This window comes from Clarias gariepinus, chromosome 5 (assembly GCF_024256425.1).
Source record: "Clarias gariepinus isolate MV-2021 ecotype Netherlands chromosome 5, CGAR_prim_01v2, whole genome shotgun sequence".
Taxonomy (NCBI): domain Eukaryota; kingdom Metazoa; phylum Chordata; class Actinopteri; order Siluriformes; family Clariidae; genus Clarias; species Clarias gariepinus.
This window is the reverse complement of record NC_071104.1, coordinates 21263441-21282748: the sequence shown is the minus strand read 5'-3', so window position 1 is coordinate 21282748 and position 19308 is coordinate 21263441. Positions and strand designations below refer to the sequence as shown.

At 39.3% G+C, this 19308-nt stretch overlaps 1 protein-coding gene across 6 annotated transcripts; it reads left to right on the top strand.

The window, feature by feature from the left end:
• Positions 1-201: 201 nt before the first annotated feature.
• On the top strand, positions 202-17463 carry tfdp1a (transcription factor Dp-1, a). Of its 6 annotated transcripts, none has more exons than XM_053497080.1 (12): positions 202-327; positions 2404-2488; positions 2601-2667; positions 2794-2897; positions 3868-3989; positions 4200-4365; positions 4894-5040; positions 6154-6222; positions 6316-6467; positions 6626-6792; positions 15981-16059; positions 16205-17463. In XM_053497080.1, the coding sequence occupies exons 2-12, from the start codon at positions 2477-2479 to the stop codon at positions 16341-16343; spliced, it is 1224 nt and encodes a 407-aa protein (XP_053353055.1). In that variant the 5' UTR covers positions 202-327; positions 2404-2476; the 3' UTR covers positions 16344-17463. The 6 variants fall into 6 exon arrangements, with proteins under 6 accessions (XP_053353055.1, XP_053353054.1, XP_053353056.1 ...); XM_053497079.1 differs by having other exon boundaries at positions 213-405; XM_053497081.1 differs by having other exon boundaries at positions 213-409.
• The last annotated feature ends 1845 nt before the right edge of the window (positions 17464-19308 follow it).

The window sequence follows — 19308 nt, the reverse complement described above, 5'->3', positions numbered from 1 at the left end:
GACCTTAGCTTTTGTGCTGTCACGACAATAATCCCAAAAGCGCTGGCCACATGGGCGGAACTTGACACAGTTGCCCAATAAGAGAGTCCTATCAGCGGAAATGTACATTATTAACCAATCATGGCGCGCTGTGGGCGTGGCCTCGGGGGGGAAACGATTCCGTAGCGTCACGGGTGCTGTTGTCCAATCAGCTGCGGTGTGCGGTGGACACCGCCAAGCTCAGTTTTCGCTCGGACCGGAGAGGGAGTAGTTTGTACACCAGTTACGCTTTGGTTCATTCAGCGCTGCTGGTTCATCACAGAGGACAAAGCGTGAATGCACTCAACTGTAAGCTGCTTCACACTGGGATTAGCATTAGCACAGTTTGATGAATCTTTACTTCTGGAACTGAAGCACAAGCGGCATGTAGGTTCACTTGGACACGGGTGTTACCTCTCATCAGCATTAGCACTGAAGCTACACGGCTAACTGCAGTTTCCAGTTAGCTCACTGTTGGCTAGTTAGCTGTCGCCAGATTCAGACATAGACTAACCTCAGGCGTTTGCGTCGCCGACTAGCTGTCTTCACTTCCATACAGTGTGTGTGTGTGCACATGCGAGCAACAAAAAGATCGAGGTAGTAACATGCACCCTTTTGTTGTATGTTATTTATTTTACAGATTAAAACGTTAAAGTTGAAACAGGACCGAGACTCACTGTTCTTCCTGATCTTGTTAGATCACCAGATCTGATGGATTTCCAGCTAATTCTTCTATCACGTTGGCTAATCAACAATACAAATGTTAATATCTGACTAGGTATCTTCAAGGTTTATGTTGTTTACAGATCAACCGGCTAGTTAAACGGATGTTTAACTGAAATATTAGTATGAATTAATATACATTGGGAGAATCAGAGGTTGATCATCATCAGGCCTGAGACACATGAACAGTCGAGGAACACCACTTGGCTTAGCATGTAAAAATGGCTGACCTAGCAAAAGCACCGGGCTGAGACATTTCTTTGCTCCTCTGCTTTCCTAACACAGACACCCGGTGTAAATATGACCTGCTGCTCGGTTGAAGAAATATTGTTATTCTTCAGTTTAGTTTACATATTCGCAGTTTTGTGAGCTCCGAGGTAAGAAACGCTCGCTAACAGGAACAGATTTAAGACATTACAAACAATACGTTACTTTCTCTGTAAATAGAAACGAAAAGAATAGAATACACTGGTTCGGAATAGTGTCTTTTCCCCTCAATTTGAGTCTAATCTGTGGTCATTAATGCTGACTGGCGATAAGCAGCTGCTGTCTTGCTGTCTTGTTCGCATCCATTTTGTTGATGGCTAGCTGCTGGAGAAATAAAGAGCTCAGACTCAGGGGTGAACTGTTAATCGGTGTAGGCTAAAAACTTTTACCCGATTGATTGCTATAGCAAGGTTTGGGTATAAATGCCAACTTTTAACCGAGCAGTTATTGGATTATTGTTTCCTGTTTTGAGAGGGGCTTTCAGACCTCCTCTTCCTCTATTCTTAAAGCTAAGCTAGCTAGTGAGCTATGCCAACAAAACCCCAGGACCCAAGAAGGTAGGGTGCTCAGAACAGTGTTAAGGCGTTAAGTTCACTTGCAAACTTTGTCTAGTTTACTTTCTGATCACCAGGCTGTGCCCTGAGCTTGGCTTCGGTCTGACGGCTTCTGCTTTGGAGCGGGTGACCGACAGCGAGCGCGTTTTCTGTGCATTTAAATGAAGCATTCGCTGCAAAACAACGTGTTTCCAGAGCAGCTAGCTAGCTGGCCGGCTAACTCTGTTAGCATGCTCCACATTGTACCGCCTGTCTGACCATGGTGGTGGTTGTTGACGGTTTCCCCCCCTCTGGAGCAGGTTGGAACAAGGATGCATAATACCGCTGTTAGCTCGCATCTTACATCTCATCAATGTGTTGACAAACTTCGAAAAGTCCCACAAACAAACAAGGTTACAGCGAGGCACTTCACCTGTGTGAAAAACAAGTAATCACGAACAAGAAAAACTTTGTAATATCGATTGGTTTAAGTAACGTTTCGCTAACTGTGCACACGCAGATGTGTTTAAAATCGCTCGAGCATGCCCCAGTACTTGGGTTAAATCGGTGGAGAAAAATGTTTACTTCAAGTCACACATATTACAGGTCGTCTTTTTTATATAAAGAGAGCTCAGCCGTGTTTGTGTATAAGTTGTGACTAAATTCCTGAAAGCAAACCGCGGCCTAGTGTAATGCAGTCCCTGCCTTTTGAGACCAGCTAAAAGTTACAAGGCCAGTTTAGATTTCCTGGTGCATGCACTCAACCGAACCCGTATAATACCACAATGCTAGAGAAATGCTAGACTTTGCTAATTTAATCAAGCTATATTTGTGTTGGTTTCAAGCATGGTCTCTTTTGCAGGTGTACACTGGTGTGATCATTCAGCTCTGATTCTCTGGTTAGACCCAGCCTTTGCTCCTCTTCCTCGAGGATCATGGCCAAAGATGTAAGTGTTTCATTTTAATATTGGGTGCATGTATAAGACTTCTGTCATTGCTTGGAAACTACAGTCTAACCATGGATCTCATCAGCCAGTTACTTCCCCCCTCTCCCAACAGGCTGGTCTGATTGAGGCCAATGGGGAGTTGAAGGTTTTCATTGACCAGAATCTGAGTCCAGCCAAAGGTAAGGCACATGGCAGACTCTATCGCTAGAAAGTTTATATGTATCTACATAGTTTGTGCGATGTTTGTAGTGTTTTCTTTCATGCTAAGAAAGAGTGGTAAAATGGATTTTGCACATTTCTTTCAGGAGTCTTGTCTTTGGTGACTGTTCATCCACAGTCAGTTGCAGTAGGAAAACAACTTTTGCCAAAAACACTTGGCCCATCAAATGTCAACATTGCTCCTCAGATGGTAAGTAGGACAATGATCAAATGCAACATTACATAAACCCACACTGTATCTATCATAGGTTTTTGGTTTTGGGGCAATATTATTATTACAGCTATAGTATAATTATTATTATAGTTTTTTGTTTTACGTTTTATCATGTCCCTATGAGCAAGCCAAAGGTGACAGTTTCAAGGAAAAACTCCCTGAGACAACATGAGGGAGAGAGTAGAACCAGAATTAAAAGGGAACTTTGTTCCATAAGGTGAAAAGTGCAGTTGTATAACAGAAGTCATTGAGTCATTTTTGTTTAGGTTCCCAACTGTTCACTAATGGAGACTTGGGTACAAAACTGATCGTGGCAGGTTAAATCCTAAAACTATTCCGACGATTGCAGTCATAAGCCAGCAAAGAAAAATAGTTTGTACCAGCGCAGTTCAAAGCCATCTTCATTAATATCAAGTGAAAGTATTTTTAGTTATCACATCTTAACTCTGAACTTCTAGATCCACACGTCCAGAAAAACTTAACTTAACATACGGGCCATCTTCAACACCAGAAGCACAGTATTATGATGAATCTGGCAGTTCCAAGTGGGATTCCAGTGGTGTCAGCACCACTGGTATCCCACTCCCACTTACAAAGTGATGCCAATATGAAAGTAATAAGTATCGACTAATAGGGATTGGACACAGAAGTGAATCCTTGCAAGTTTTGTTTACACATTATGTAAAACCTAAAAGATGTGATGACTGCAAACTTTTTGTTCACCTGCAAGATTTTAAGTCAATAAACATCACATACTTGTTGATGGTAAAGCGGAACCTGCATCATTGTTCTGATTCAGAGCTGTACTGACCCTGGTAGCGATACTCTATATATGATTGGTACATATGAGAACCTTTTTCTCAAGGAACAAGCTGTCTGTTTATGATGGCATCCTTTTGTCAGGCAGCCATTTTGAACATTTGACCTTGTTCTGTATGATGTCCAGGTCATTGGGACACCTCAAAGGCCAAGCGGATCCAACGTGCTTTTAATGAACAGTCCTCACACACCCAGCTCTCAGTTCATCACCCAGAGCCAACCTCCAGATGCTTCCCCATGGTCCTCAGGGTGAGTTGGTATTGATGCTGTCTTATTTGCATTTGTTAAATTAACATTAACATTCATTTGTTATATTGTGTCTTTTGAATTATACCATAAAATATGCAAAGTTAACTGTAATATAAGCAGATTACCGTAATGCATATGGCAGTGCTGGTGTACCTTTCTGTCATTTTAATGTCAAATGTTAGTTAAGGATTGTTAATACTGTGTCCACAGGAAAAGAAGTAAGAAAGGGGAAAAGAATGGGAAAGGTCTGAGACATTTTTCTATGAAGGTTTGTGAAAAAGTACAGAAAAAGGGTGTTACCACATATAATGAAGTTGCAGATGAGCTGGTGGCCGAATTCAGCTCTGGTGACAATCATATCTCCCCAAATGATGCGGTGAGTTTTTAAATGTAATTTCATTTAGACCAGCCTATCTTAACTAGTCTTCTGTTTTTCTCTCACCTTTCAAAAACAGACTGTTAATTATTTTATATTGCCTCTATGTACACACAAGTGTCTGTATTTTTGCATTGCAAATGAATGGTGTCAGATCCAGGACTTATTCCTGCTGCACATCCTGTGTTCTTGGGACTTGCTCTGGTTCCTCAGCTACCTTCACAGTACACCAAATTTTTTTATTGACATTTCCTACAATATTATTTGTTGTTCAGAAAACTGAAGTGTTTCTTTTTAGCGTGCGTCTCTGCCACAATGTAAGTACTGGCATCTAAAGTCTAGTTAATCCCAAACTGTAAAGATTCCATTCCAACTCTCTTACAGATATTTTGTCAGATGGTATATGATTAGACACTGAATTAATAAATTGTCTCACTTTTAATATGGCACATAATTATTAGAGAAAATAATAATTATAATTTGTGGAATTTTTGTTTATTCCTAATCATGTATTCTCTTCCTTCTTAGCAAGTGTATGATCAGAAGAATATTCGGCGACGTGTATATGACGCCCTTAATGTGTTGATGGCTATGAACATAATCTCGAAGGAGAAGAAGGAGATCAAGTGGATTGGGCTTCCCACCAACTCAGCCCAGGAGTGCCAGAATCTGGAGGTGGGTAATTTTGTTCTGTGGGCTGTTGTCTTCAGTCTGCAGCTGACCAGTGCTTAAAGTCAGGATGGACTGATCAGTTTTACCCTACAAGTATAACCAGTGAAAGGTGTAATAATTGCTTAAATTGCTTTTTATCTATGCTTTCACAAAATGCACTACATGGCCAAACGTTTGTGGACACCTGATCACCACACCCATATGTAGTTCTTTAAACTAAATTTTAAGGACATTGGATTGTGTTAGATTTACATTTAAATTTTAGCATTTGGCATACGCCCATATTCATAGTGAATTGCATTTTATCTCATTATACATTTTAGCAGTTGAGGGTTAAGAGCCTTGCTCAAGGGCCCAACAGCGACAACCTGGTGGTTGTGGGACCTTCTGAGCCATAGTCCAATGCCTTAACCACTGAGCTTCTCCCATTGGATGTCTTTGTATGATTAAAGCACAAAAATCTTACAGCACAAAACGGGGTGGGTGAAAATACAGTTTGCCAAGCTTGCAGTGGAAGAACCTGAGTGACCTTCACAGGGCGCTGACCTTAATTTTTTACTGAACATCTTTTGGAGGGTCAGTTGCATCGCAGGTCTCCATACCTGGGGAAATGTCTGCACTCCCTATCTTAGCAATCTTTTTGCCAAACAGACATTCCCAATGCTATGTACCACAGTCTCATGGAAATCCTTTCCGGTAATATGAAAAGTAGAAGAAGCAACCACATATAAACCTGGCAAAATAGACAGAAGTGATGAATAATTTAATGCTCATAAAGTGTGACAGTTTTTTATTTCATCTGTACACATGTTAAACGGAACAGATCAGGGTACTGCATGAACACACTAAGAAGCAATAGAAAGACTAGAAAAATAAGTGATTCCACACAGATAATCAAGTCTGATTGCCCGTGGATGAATATTAATCTGTAAATGCAGACACACAGAACATCCTTAATATCGAACCTGAGGACTTCTTTCTGGAGGTTTTGCGTTATTGCATTATTATAGCAATGTATTAGAGCAAAGATTGTCCACCAACAAATACATGAGCTACTGAATATATCTGTTAAAACACATTTGAGTCCAACATTATGTGTTGCCTTTTCTCTTTCAGGTGGAGAGGCAAAGACGTTTGGAAAGAATCAAGCAAAAACAGTCACAACTCCAAGAACTAATTTTACAGGTAACTAGCACAGTATGGAACCATCATCTGTTTAGATACTGTAATTGTGATTATTCTTCAAACCAATGCACTGTACTTTCCTAATGTGTGTAGCAAATAGCTTTTAAGAACCTTGTGCAGCGGAACCGTCAAACAGAACAGCAAACAAACAGACCACCCCCAGAAAATTCTGTCATTCACCTTCCCTTTATCATCATTAACACCAGCAAGAAAACCGTCATTGACTGCAGCATCTCCAATGACAAGTAAACATGAATGTTTTATTTCCACCTCAGTTAAATCCTTATGCAATAAAAAAATCCATTAGTAAGACATGCTTAGTGTTGGTTTAAATGATTTGTTCATCTTCATGTGTTTCTTTATTCCTACTTTTCTTACATGTCATTTCTGCGCTGCCATTCAGGTTTGAGTACCTCTTCAACTTTGACAGCATGTTTGAGATCCACGATGACATTGAGGTATTAAAACGTATGGGCATGGCATGTGGCCTGGAGGTTGGCAAATGCTCTGCTGAAGACCTCAAGGTCGCCAGGAGCCTAGTGCCTAAAGCACTGGAGCCTTATGTTACAGGTCAGTGGCCCATTACTTTTTGTGCTGAGCTTGATGAGATATTAATTTTAGGGATGCACCGAAATGAAAATTCTGGGCCGAAAACGAAACCGAAATTTTTGGATGCACTTGGCCGAAAACCGATACCGAAACCGAAAATGGCTTCATTAAAAAACTTGTTTAAAATATTTTATTTTTGTTTGTATTAAAAAAACTTCAAATTAATTAAGCAATCAAACTTTTATTGATAATAAATAACAGTAATAAGGCTGTTTAACAATAACAAAACTTCCAAGTGATTCCAAACCGCCGACATACTCCGTGTTTGATGCGTAATGACAGCGCGAACGAGACGGGAGGATGGGAGAGGCGTGGCGACAATTTCGGCTTTTATTTTCGGCGCCCGAAATTTCGGTGCATCCCTAATTCATTTGTTTTAGGTTTCCCCAGGCCAGCTTTGGGGGGGTGTGTGCATGCATGTGTGCGTACCATAGAGATTTAAATTGAGGAGTGGTAGCTCATTGTCAAAAGGTTGTGAGGTCAAATCCCAGTGCCATGAAGGTGCTGAGCTCTTTAACAAGGCGCTCAACCCTTAACTGCTCAGTTGTGTAGATGCCCTAAATGTGAGTTGCTTTTCATACAATCATTTATACAGCACTTTGTTTCTTGGCACTCTGTTATTTGAAATATGTTAATTGCTTGTCACATAATTTAAACAACTACACTGGCTCATTGGCTTCCTGACCACACTGTTGAAAACAGTATATTACTGAGTCCTCTTTTGCAGTCAGAACAGCTCCAGTACCTAGGGACTTTCTTGCTTTCTGTGTACACTTAGTAAAAACTTTGCTTAGATGCTAAAAAGTAAAAGCACAGCCAACAGGGAGCGACAAGCAAAGAATTTATATAAAATGATAGTCTTAATAAAATCAGTAACAAAACCAGCATACAATAATTCACAGTATCTGAGTATAAGAACTAAAGGGTTTTAAAGTAATTTACATAAAAATGGGAAAATCTAAAAACATTAATCTAAATAAGAATAATTTTACTAACACTTATTTATTAATCAAGTACAAATTGTTTCATAAAGGAAGTCTCTAAAATTTGAATGTACAAACTGTATCTTACTGCTACAATAAAAATGATTCAATATCTCAAAGCTACCTGTATCAGTTAAGTCACCTCCTGTATGCTTACAATAAAGATTAAATAAATTTTTAACTAATTGATTTCAAATGCACTGGATCTGTCAGTATAATTAAATGACCTATATTGATGCAATTAAAGACATTACAAATTGCTAGGAAGTCAGACCCCTGTGTGTTATTTCACAGTGACTATGTTCACAATAAAGATCCATGTATTTTACTGTAGAATTTTTAAGTTTTTGTGGTTCAAAGTAAGATGTTAATAAATAATTTTGCAGATAATAGATAATCTAGTCTGATTTAAGAGGTTTTCATGCTAATCAATATTGGACGAGATGACAAGTAAACCATGTGACTTTAATGCTTCATATGTCTGAACAAGGCAAGGCAAGTTTATTTGTATAGCACATTTCATACACAATGGTAATTCAAAGTGCTTTACATAGAAGAAGAAAATAAAAATGAAATGAAATAAAAGATAATAGCAATAAGATATTTTAACAAACTTTTAAATTTCATTTAAAATAAAAATAAATGCAGTTTGCAACAAAACTTTAAACTAATTAAAATTTTATTAAAATAAAAATAAAAGACTAAGTAAAACTAATAAAAACATAATTTCAAATAAATATAAAACAGTTTAAGAAATTAGATAAACATAAGATAGTACAGTCAGTTCGGACGTAGCACAGTGCTCATTGAATAAATGCACAGCTGAACAGATGAGTTTTGAGTCTAGATTTAAATGTGACTAATGTTTTAGCACATTTGATCTCTTCTGGAAGCTGGTTCCAACTGCGGGCAGCATAATGGCTAAAGGCGGATTCCCCTTGTTTTGTGTGAACCCTTGGTATTTATAACTGACTCGAACCTAACGATCTGAGTGGTCTGTTAGGGTTATATTCAGTGAGCATATCTGTAATGTATTTAGGTCCTAGGCCATTAAGTGATTTATAAACAAGTAAAAGTACTTTAAAATCTATCCTAAATGTTACAGGAAGCCAGTGTAAGGACCTGAGGACTGGTGTGATGTGATCAGATTTTCAAGAGAGCAGCGACATCTGCGTCATGAAAAAGTGATAGATTTGTTGATCAAAAAGTGTATGAACGGTCATAAAAGAAATTAATTTACATTCTTTAACTGTCAGGTTTGTTAAACCTGTAACCACTATTGAGCTCTTGGATGTCATATGTGGTCAGACCTGGAAGGCTGTGTTATCAGTTTGGCTCTGTATGGGTGAAATGAGAGATTTGTGGTTATCACCCATCCAGCAGGGAGACGAGGCTAATCCTTGTAAAAGATGAGCCCCTGTTGATCACTGGCAATTGTGGTGACCATTTTATCTCAGCTACTGTAGCACAACCTGAAATAAGTTCAACACTGTTAATTAGCACCAAACTAAAATTTAGCAAACGTAATGCACAATGCATCATGATGGTAAATTTTGAGTACATGCAGGGGATAAATTGGGGCAGGTCTTTCATTATATTGATGTTTTCATTAGTGTTAAGGTTCAGTTAGGTTTGTTCTGCTATTTATTGTTAAATTGCTGTTTCTACACATCTTAAATTAGGTCTTTTTTCCTTCCCCTATTCTTTACAATCATACTGTCATCCATGCTAATCAGCTAAATAAGCAGGTATGACAGCTGTCAAGTCAAACAGTTGACAATTGTCACTGTATAACATCTTTTTGTTTTAAGGATTTGGACACTATAGACACAAGCGGGTTCCCCCCCATTCTTCTGTTATGCAGGTCTTCAGCGCAGTGCAATTGTACAGGCTCTTTGTTGTCATATTTTGCACTTCATAATGCACCTTACATTCTCATTTGGAGCAGGCAGTCCAGTCTAGCACCTGCACTCGGTCTTTAACAGCCTTGCATGTGTAATCTGAGTAGGATGAGGTTTAGCATTGTCCTGCTGAAAAATTCAGAGATGTCTCTGAAAAAGATAGTGTTTGGTTGGCAGCATATGTTGCTCTAAAAACAACATACTTGTCTGCATTAAATGTGCAGAAATGCCATGTATTAAATGTGAGATGCATTTTACCCAGCCCATGGGCTCTGGACACACCCATACCATGACTAATGCTATCTTTTGGACCTGATGCTGATCATATCTCAAACATGATAGTCCAGTGAGATCTTTGATACCTCTAGACAGTGTTGATTTATAGCTTTCTTAAGCTCAAAGATGCATCTGTAAATGCAGTGACAAATGGTGTTATTGGACAAAGGTTTACCAGTGTCCCTGAGCCCACATCATAATATCCACTACAGAAGCATGACAGTTTTTAATACGGTGATGTTTGAGGACTCAGAGATCACACGTATTTTTGGCCCTGCCCTTGACGTGTTTTGATTTGACAGGTTTTTATGAATTTCTTGAAGATACTGTCTACTAACATTAGGGTTGGGGTTTGTTTTGATACCGGTGCCAAATCGATACTTTTAAAACAGTACCGGTGCCAAAACAGTACCTGAACCGATACTTTACAAAAGCCACAAAATGATGATGGATGACTTAGAAGAATACATTTTTATTGAACAAAAAAGTAAAAAAATTCTCCTTGGTCAAATTAGCCTTCTTTGCAATGGTAAATGGGGTCACTGTTGTAGTACTACCTGGAAAGCCATCATTATAAACAGAATCCATGTTACAATAGTATTTTACAAATCGTTTCACCATTTTTGAGCATGAATGCAGGATTTGCATCCACATTGCATTGCATTTGTGGGTCATTCATGCAGATAGCGCCAGCCGTCAAACACGGTGCATCCCTCTGCTTTTAAGTTTATTCCATGTGCCCTCAAATGTTTCAATAGATTTGACGCGTTTCCCCCTTTACACGCAACTGCTGTAAAACATTTGCTGAACGTCGCGGTGGTCTCTCATTTCCTGATTTGTGCTTTTTTTTAATTTACAAAAATAAAATGTACAGTAACATTACTGCAACAATGTTTTGGATTTGTAATATTAAAGCTTTTCGAAGTTCTCAAGATTTTTCTAATTAAGGAAATTTTTTTTTCCAATCATTTCTGACGCCCCAATGAATGCAGTATTTATTTTACTAATTTTTTATTGGGATTGACTGAACTCAGATTTTATTGGTCGGAATTAACTCTTGTATAATAGTATGAGTTTATGGGAATATCCAATTACAGTCAAACCTTGGATTGGAGCATAATTTGTCCTGAAAGTATGCTTGTATATCAAAGCACTCATGTATATTGAATTTCCCTATAAGAAATAATAGAATAATAGAATAAAAAACTCTCTGATTATTTGTTCCACGTCCCAAAAATATACATATAAAAATAATTTATACAAAATGTAAAAATAAATCGTGACAGAGCAGTGTTTTTTGCGCATGCACTATGTATGTGTGTAAAGCTAAAGTAAGATGGGAGGAGGAATGACTCTCTCTCCCTTCCTCATCTCGTCTTGGACAGTAGCCCTCCCTCTTCTCTTATTTGAGAGGAGGGAGGGGGCACTGTGTGGGACGGTTTTCTCTGTCAAACACTCACTGACATGAACACTGCTCTATCGGGAAACTTCTTTAACAAGGAACCTCTCTAATGACAGCCGAGTGCATGCACACTTAACGGAATCACTGCTGTAAAGTAAAAATAAAACAAATTAACCTGCACTTTAGCTTTAAAAATAATCGCGATGAAGCAGTGTTTCCATTAGAGTGTGAGTGAAGGCAAGAGGAGGTAGAGGGGTACTGTGTAGGACAACTTTTTCTCACACATATACTCTCTCTCTGCGCATACGCTGGGTGTGAGCGAGCGTGCAGAAGGCTGTTTGGCGTCCTGCCCAGCATTTTTTTCCGAAAGACTGTTTATTTATTTATTTATTTTTTTCTTTTCTTTTAAGAGTGAATGTGTTACACTTAAAAAGTATACAGTTTAAAGTGGGAGAGAGAGTGAACAGGCACCATGACCTCTAAGGCCGGTGTGGAGAATTTGTCTCTCCGGCATGGCGTCAGGTGCATCCCGGAGGACGGCGTGCCGATAGAGGACATTTTGCTAGTGGTGGGGGAGCAGGTCGGGTGTGATAACATCTACTCTGCCTCCCAGGGTTGACCTCGCGAGCACACTGGCACGGAGCGGAATATGTGTGAGAGAAGCCGCTGCTAAAATCACCCCTCTGTCTGCCCCCGTGGCGCGGGTGGTCATATCCAACGTGCCTCCGTTCATAAAGGACGAGGCTATAATGAAGGAGCTGGCCCGTTTCGGGTGTAAGAGCTTCAACATGCGGCACGTCCTGTCCTTCCGCAAGCAGGTGCTAATGATCTTAAACAACAAAGATCAGACCCTGGATGTGAACTTTAAATGTAAAGAGGGGGACAGCGGCTACACCGTCTTCGCCAACACGGAGCCGCTAAGGTGCTTCAAGTGCGGGGACGTGGGACACAAGAGGCTGAGCTTTTCACACGGAGCCGTGCAGCCGGGGAGCTTGCACAGCGACACGCCCGGGATACAGCGGCAGCGCACGAGGACAGTCAGCCAGAGAACACCGGAGAGGCAAGGTCCACAGTGGGCCGCAGCGACACACCGCAGCTGTAACTCGAACAGGTCAGCTCTGAACACACCACCACCACCACAGAGAGACACACCGCGCCGGGAGCAGACAATATGAGCAGCGATACTACTGTAAACACTGTGAGTACAGTAGTATCCACCGCAGATAGTGACCCCGCCCCAACACAGACTCCTCCCCTAAAACCAGTACAGAGGAAATACAGCAACTACAAACCAACACTCCACCACCGACACCTAAAAAAAAACGCACTGCAATAAAAACCAGGAGGAAAAGAAAAGTGTTCAATACAAAACACACCAGAAAACGCATAACCCGCAGTCAGACCCTGAGTGAAGAAGCAGGATGCAGCACAGCAGATTCAAACCCAGTCACAGCCACAGACATCTAAAGGGACTAAAACAGCTACAAATACCGGACTTAAAAAAGAAACACTTAGAAAGAATGTTATTGATAAAGGCAAAAGCAGAAGAAAAAGAATCTCAAAAACTCACCGACACTCAGGAGGAAGAAAAAATGGACAAAAGCTAAACAAACCAAAAACTATAAGACCGCATGACTGAACTTAAAATGAAAGGAAAAATTAAATTGAAGGTGTTGGTGGGGTGGAGGGTCACAGGTTTCTTTTACTTATTAAAAAAAATGTACATATGTTTAATTGTGTTTATATGTAAATTTGTATATATCTGGCAGAATAAGTCTCTTTTAATTATGTAACAATAAAGTGAGTTTAAAACCTCAAAACCTCTCTCTCTTTCTAATAGAAACACTGCCCTGTTGCGATTCTTTTTAAAGCTAAAGTGCAGGTTAATGTGTTTTATTTTTACTCTCTCTCTCTCTGTATGGAGTCGGTGATTGTTAGTTTGTTTGCGCGTCATGGAACCTCTCTAATGACGCTTGCACGTACTAGCGGACTCTCTGCTTTCTTACAGAGCGCAGCACTCGTGAAAGAATAATCATTGACTCAGTTGTGATCATGTGACGCTCTGCGGACAAAGCATGCGTACAACTTGTATCTCAAGACTGTGATCATTTAAATTGAAAAGAAAATTTGCTCCTCTTGCAAAACGTTAACAGACCAAGTTACTTGCAATCCAAGGATCTACTGTACTTGAGTTTCTAAACGAGCACTGTGATCTGGTATTTTGTAAAGCTGTGATTTATTTGATTATGCAATTTGATGGATGTTTTGTTTGTTGTTTTTGATGTGCCAATTTTCAATTGAGAATCAATTTACTTTTTTTTTTTTTTTTTTTTACTGTAGGTGCACTTGCAGAAGTTGAATAAATTTTAATTATAAATCACCTTTTTGAAGGAAAGACAGTTTCATCTGCAAACACTCACTTTTTGGTAGGTGCATTGCTGCCCCCTACTGGATGAGGGCGTGGAGCATAATATATATAAAGCTATTACCTGTGGCAGGCATGATTGTCAGACAAAATAGCAGGCATGTAAATCATTTGTTTCACGTGACTACAGTAGCTCTATATCTGCAGATTCATGTTCTTGTGTGACCGTAGTGACACTGTAAATGTTGTTCCATGATTGTAGCCAATCTGTCTTAAGGTTTGATAGTTTAAGCATTCTTAGATGTTTTTCTGAGCTGTAGTTTTCCTGTTATTTTATCCATGCTGGATAATCTTCTTTGACATCTGTGTCTCTGTGTAAACTGTAGAGATTGATGGTAATTACAATCCCTGGAGATCAACCATTTCTGAAATACTCAAAGAAGCCCATCTGGTACAAAGAGCCATGTCACGGCCAAAGTTATGGAGATTACATTCTTGCTCATTCCAGCAATTTATTATGAACTTTTAACTTAAGTTTTGTCTTGAAAGATCTGCATGACGCATCATGCTGCTGCCACATGACTGGCTGATTGGATATTTGTGTAAATGAGCAGGTGCACTTGTTTATAACATGTAGTGTACTTTATTACTTATTAACATGTACATTTATTATAGCCACAAAACAAAGAACTTTTGCATCAAAAAAGTGGCTACTGCTGGAAATATTGCTGCATAATAAAAGCGATCTGCCTAGGTTTATATACATCAAACGTTTTTTCATGGTTAACTATTTCTTAATATTTTTTTGGCTTCTTACAAATCTTTATTTAATTAAGCAATATTACACTCAAGGTCATGCTGTTGTGCTTAAAAATTAGCATGGCTGTGATGAGGTCTTGGGTGTAAGAATGCAGTCCTAAAGGCATCATAGCAATGCTGATATTCATCACAACTGCACAACCTCGAGTGTGAAGTTGCTTTATACAACAATTCCACCAACAGCATTTATTATTAACTTAACCAGTTATTTTGCATCACCAACATTTTCTTTTATGTCTGTTGGAACTAACCACCGCTGTCAGAGCTGTTGACTAACAGTTAGCAACCGACAATTTGTGTAATTAACAAGCGTAAAAGTAGTTTTTTTTTTTTCTTTCCGGATTTTCTCCACAATTTTAGTCGTATGCAATTCCTCCCCGTCAATAGACGGCTCACACGTTAAGGCTACTATTACCACGCGTTTACTCCGAACCATGTGACGCCAGCCAACCACATCTTTTCGAACTACTCGCTAAAGCACCCTACAGGGGGCGCATCCGCTATCTGCTTCTTCCGCTTGCGTAAACTCACAGATGCCATGATTGGCTGCAGAGCCGTAATTGATGCAATCAAAGTCTTTTTGTGACTGGTTTTGAGTGTGGGTTTTGGCAGACTGTTACTCTCTCCTCAGTACTGCTGACCATGCGTTCAACATGTAACTCTTCACTTTACCTCATGGTGGCAGCAACATTCTAACTGTCTGGCTGTGTGCCATTTGCTCTAACCTTCCGCTGTCAAGTTGCTGATGAGGACCATGCCATGCTTAAAAGAGAAATAGAAATTATGTTTAAAAAAAATTTTTTTAACTGAAACAATTGTTTGAATGATTTGTCAAGAGATTATTGCCTTGTTTAAGGAATTTAAAGAGTCTATGGAACAAAACATGCTAATGTGTACAACAAGCTATCAGAGAACAACTGTGCTTAAAAGTAAAGTCATCTGTTGCTTGGTAAACAGAATTCCACACATTCTAGTTTCTGAGTGTTTTAAACATTTGTCAAAGCCCCGGATACGTACAGTATATACTCGTGGATTGTGGCACTTACTTTGAACTTTTGAATAAAATAATGGTTGAAGTTGTATAACTGTAGATATAAAACAAAAGATTATTTTCCTGATGATCTTTATATAAAAAAAACCAGGTCATGTTTCATGTGTTTTGAACTTAAATGTTAGACAATTTTTTTTATTATCTGACTTTTCAGATGTGAAAGGACAGAATAGTTGTGGAGACTTGTTCACATTTGTTTTCATTTGGTTACATTGATATTTGGGGGAAAAGTTATTAAATCTGGCCCTGCTGTGCAAGTAACTTTTTAATGAAGTAGTGTAGGTTGTAAAAAAAAAAAAAAAAATTTTGTTAAACTATTCACAGTATGCCACAACTTTCTTTTGTTATGCAGAAATGGCACAAGGTCCAATAAGTAACGTCTACATGACGGGGACTTCATCTACCAATGGAGGTCGCTATCATATCAGCAGGTGAGTCAGATGTTCTGCTTCATCAAATTGATACACACACAGTGCCAGCCAGTAGAATTGACAAGTATTTTTGTTCATGGATTGTCGGACTTGTGCAGTTAGAACTTGGTGGTAATGTTTTTATCTGCTGCCTTTCTGTCCTTAGTGAAAGTGGAGCAGATGCAACAATGGCCTCCAGCTCTAATGACTCGCACTATAGTGGTTCTCGGGTCGAGACCCCAGTTTCTTACATGGACGACGACGATGACGACGATGACTATGATGAAAATGATGAAGATGACTAACGTTCTCAGGCCACACTTCATTCAACAGCTATATTCATGGGGTTCAATGTACACACACAAGGTCCCTCTCCCTGTCTGTTACTAGCACACCTTCAATTTTCCCTCTCTCTTTTTATCTCGAAGGGCATTGAGAAGCATGGGCTTTAAAGAGGTGTTTTGATATCATCCAGCCCTTTCTGCTGTATGGCTGTAGGCTGTTAAATCTCAACATTGTGCTAGTGCAGATATCTGGTCCTGATCGCTCTAGTTTTCAGAACAAAAAAAAGGCTTTATTCTTTTTTTTTGGACTTTGAAGTTGTAGCACTATGCCATCCAGTATCTGCTGGATTTAGCATGACTTAAAAATGAAAAATAAAAAAAGCCTCTCAGTCAGACCCCAACCTGCTGTTGGAGAATGTGTAGTGTGACCGCTGTATAACATGGGTAGATTATCTGCTTTTGAACAACTTTTTTTTTTTTTTTTTTTTTTTTTTGTTCTGGCTTATTGGATTATTCTGAAGAGTCGGATGGCTGCCACCTCTTAGACTGTAGGCGCTAAGAATCAGCACAGCCAGCCACCATTTCACCCCGTCGGGGCAAGTCTTTGGATGTACGGACACTTTTTTTGTAAGATTGGAGGAATTCATGGCTTTTTTTGTAGGTCTCTTCCCTGTGTGTGTGTGTGTGTGTGTGTGTGTGTGTGTGTGTGGCTTCCTGTTATTCTGTGGGCAGCTGTTGTAGGGAGCTCTGTTGAACAGCCATTTTTGTTGTTGTTTGAGCTTTGGAGGTGAACCTCCCCTGTTGTTTCTTTTTGTGTTTTACAACTGACACTCATCAGGATTTAGAGAAACTTTATTATCCACTGAAATTTATAGGAAATCGAACCTTAAAGATTAGTTTCTCATTTTCTTTCCTGGTCAGTAACACTACGGAGTATGTATGATTAGTATCCCTGTATGGCATATATATATATATTTTTTGGACTCCCCTGAAAAAAAAAAGTACAATTGTACTGACTCCACAAAAATAACTTTTCTGTAATCTAATATAAGTTTGAAAAATAAAACTTTAAATCAATGTTTTAAAAACATTGAACTCAAGGTGTTTATTGGTGACAATGTAATATTACTAATTACAATAAACCTTTTATATATATTTTTCTATGTGTCTATTGGTCCTGATACCTATTTAAAGAAATGCTTGTAATGTAGCTAGCAACATATGCAGGCATGCAAATTCTAGTCTGTACTATGTAAAAAAGGTAAGAAGAATAAAACATGGAGCCGTTGGACTGTAACTGGTGGTAACTCTCATAAGCTTCTGTAGACATTTCCACCTATTCCGCTTTTATGTCAGCTCCATTAACTTTTGGGTTCTGGGGTTAAATCCCAAACAGAGTTAAATCCAGAGCTAGTGCTTGTCCCACACACCAAGTAGTGGCCTTTATTAGGGGTTAGAGATGGATTTGGGATTCAGCTTTGCTAAAATGCATCCGTAATTGGCTTTGAATGTGGGTTCTACTTTCACTCATGCTGATGACTGAAAGTTAATGTAATTGATGCCTGTAGAACACCTGGGACGCAGAGTGATGCATATAGTTAAAGATCTCTGTGTTGTTACCCTCTATTATCACCACTAGCCTCATCAAATTTAGTTACTTGCTCAGAACTAACTGTTGTATAATAAATTATTAATTCTTTCTTTAGCAGCTTTAAGGGGATCGACTTCCCTAGGTGTAGACAGAGGGTTGATTTAAAGCAGATCTTGGAACATTTTTTAAGAAGGCCCAGGTCATTATAAATAAATAAACACACAGTCTGGCCAAGAGTATTGAGACAAGTGTAATTAAATTTTTTAAAGACATTAAAAAAAACGTATAGTGACAAGATGAGAATAATTCAAATTTATCAAATACACAACCATATGTAGTATTCATAGTATGCAGTGAATTTCTTATACAACTGTGACCTTAAATGAAAAGATTTCACTACAATTAAAATATTGCACTAGAAAATACCAATAAATAAAGATAAAAATTTGCAATACAATGAAACATTTAGACTGGAAGTTAAGTTACAAAATAAAATATAATTTTGGACTTTTGTGTAGAGGTGGACACCCTTGCTTTAGAAAATAAAAGCCCAGTGTCTGTTACTTATTCTTTGTAAAGCTTTCATAACGGCTCTAATCTTCTAATTGGTGATTTTGAGGCTGGTAACTCTAAATGAACTCCCCTGCAGCAGTAAATTTTGGTCTTGCTTTCCTGGGATGGTCTTCATGAGAACCAAAGTGGCATGAGTTGCCAAAGTGGCAAAGTGGATTCAAAGTGGCACATTCCACAGAGACTGCCCTTCTGTCAGTCACTGAGAAGCTCCATGCTGCTAGATCTGCTAAACTTTCATCTGTCCTCATCCTCCTGGACCTGTCAGCTGCATTTGACACCGTGAACCACAAGATTCTATTATCTATTCTTACAAGCCTTGGAATTTGTGGAACAGCGTGGCAATGGTTTGCTTCTTACCTTAAAGATAGGTCATATGAGGTAACATGGAGGGGATCTACATCTGCCCCACGTAGACTCTCTACTGGTGTCCCGCAGGGCTCAGTACTTGGTCCTCTTCTGTTCTCCCTCTATACCCGGTCTCTTGGTAAGGTCATATCATCGCATGGATTCTCATACCACTGTTATGCAGACGACACCCAACTTGTCCTCTCCTTTCCTCCCTCTGACACTCAGGTTTCCACCCGGATCTCAGCATGTCTGGCAGACATCTCATTTTGGATGGCTGCTCATCAGCTGAAGCTCAATCTCAGTAAAACCGAACTGTTGTTTATCCCTTGTGACTCATCTCCAGGTCAAGACCTTGTGATATCCATGGACAACAACCAAATCACTCCCTCAACCACCGCCCGCAATCTTGGGGTAACCGTGGACAATCATCTGTCATTTTCCCCACACATCGCTAACCTTACTCGCTCTTGTCGA

Coding starts and splice junctions, on each gene's coding strand:
- tfdp1a (XM_053497080.1), top strand. Junction 3,990..4,199: donor GCTTCCCCATGGTCCTCAGG/GTGAGTTGGTAT, acceptor CTGTGTCCACAG/GAAAAGAAGTAAGAAAGGGG. Junction 16,060..16,204: donor GGTCGCTATCATATCAGCAG/GTGAGTCAGATG, acceptor TTCTGTCCTTAG/TGAAAGTGGAGCAGATGCAA.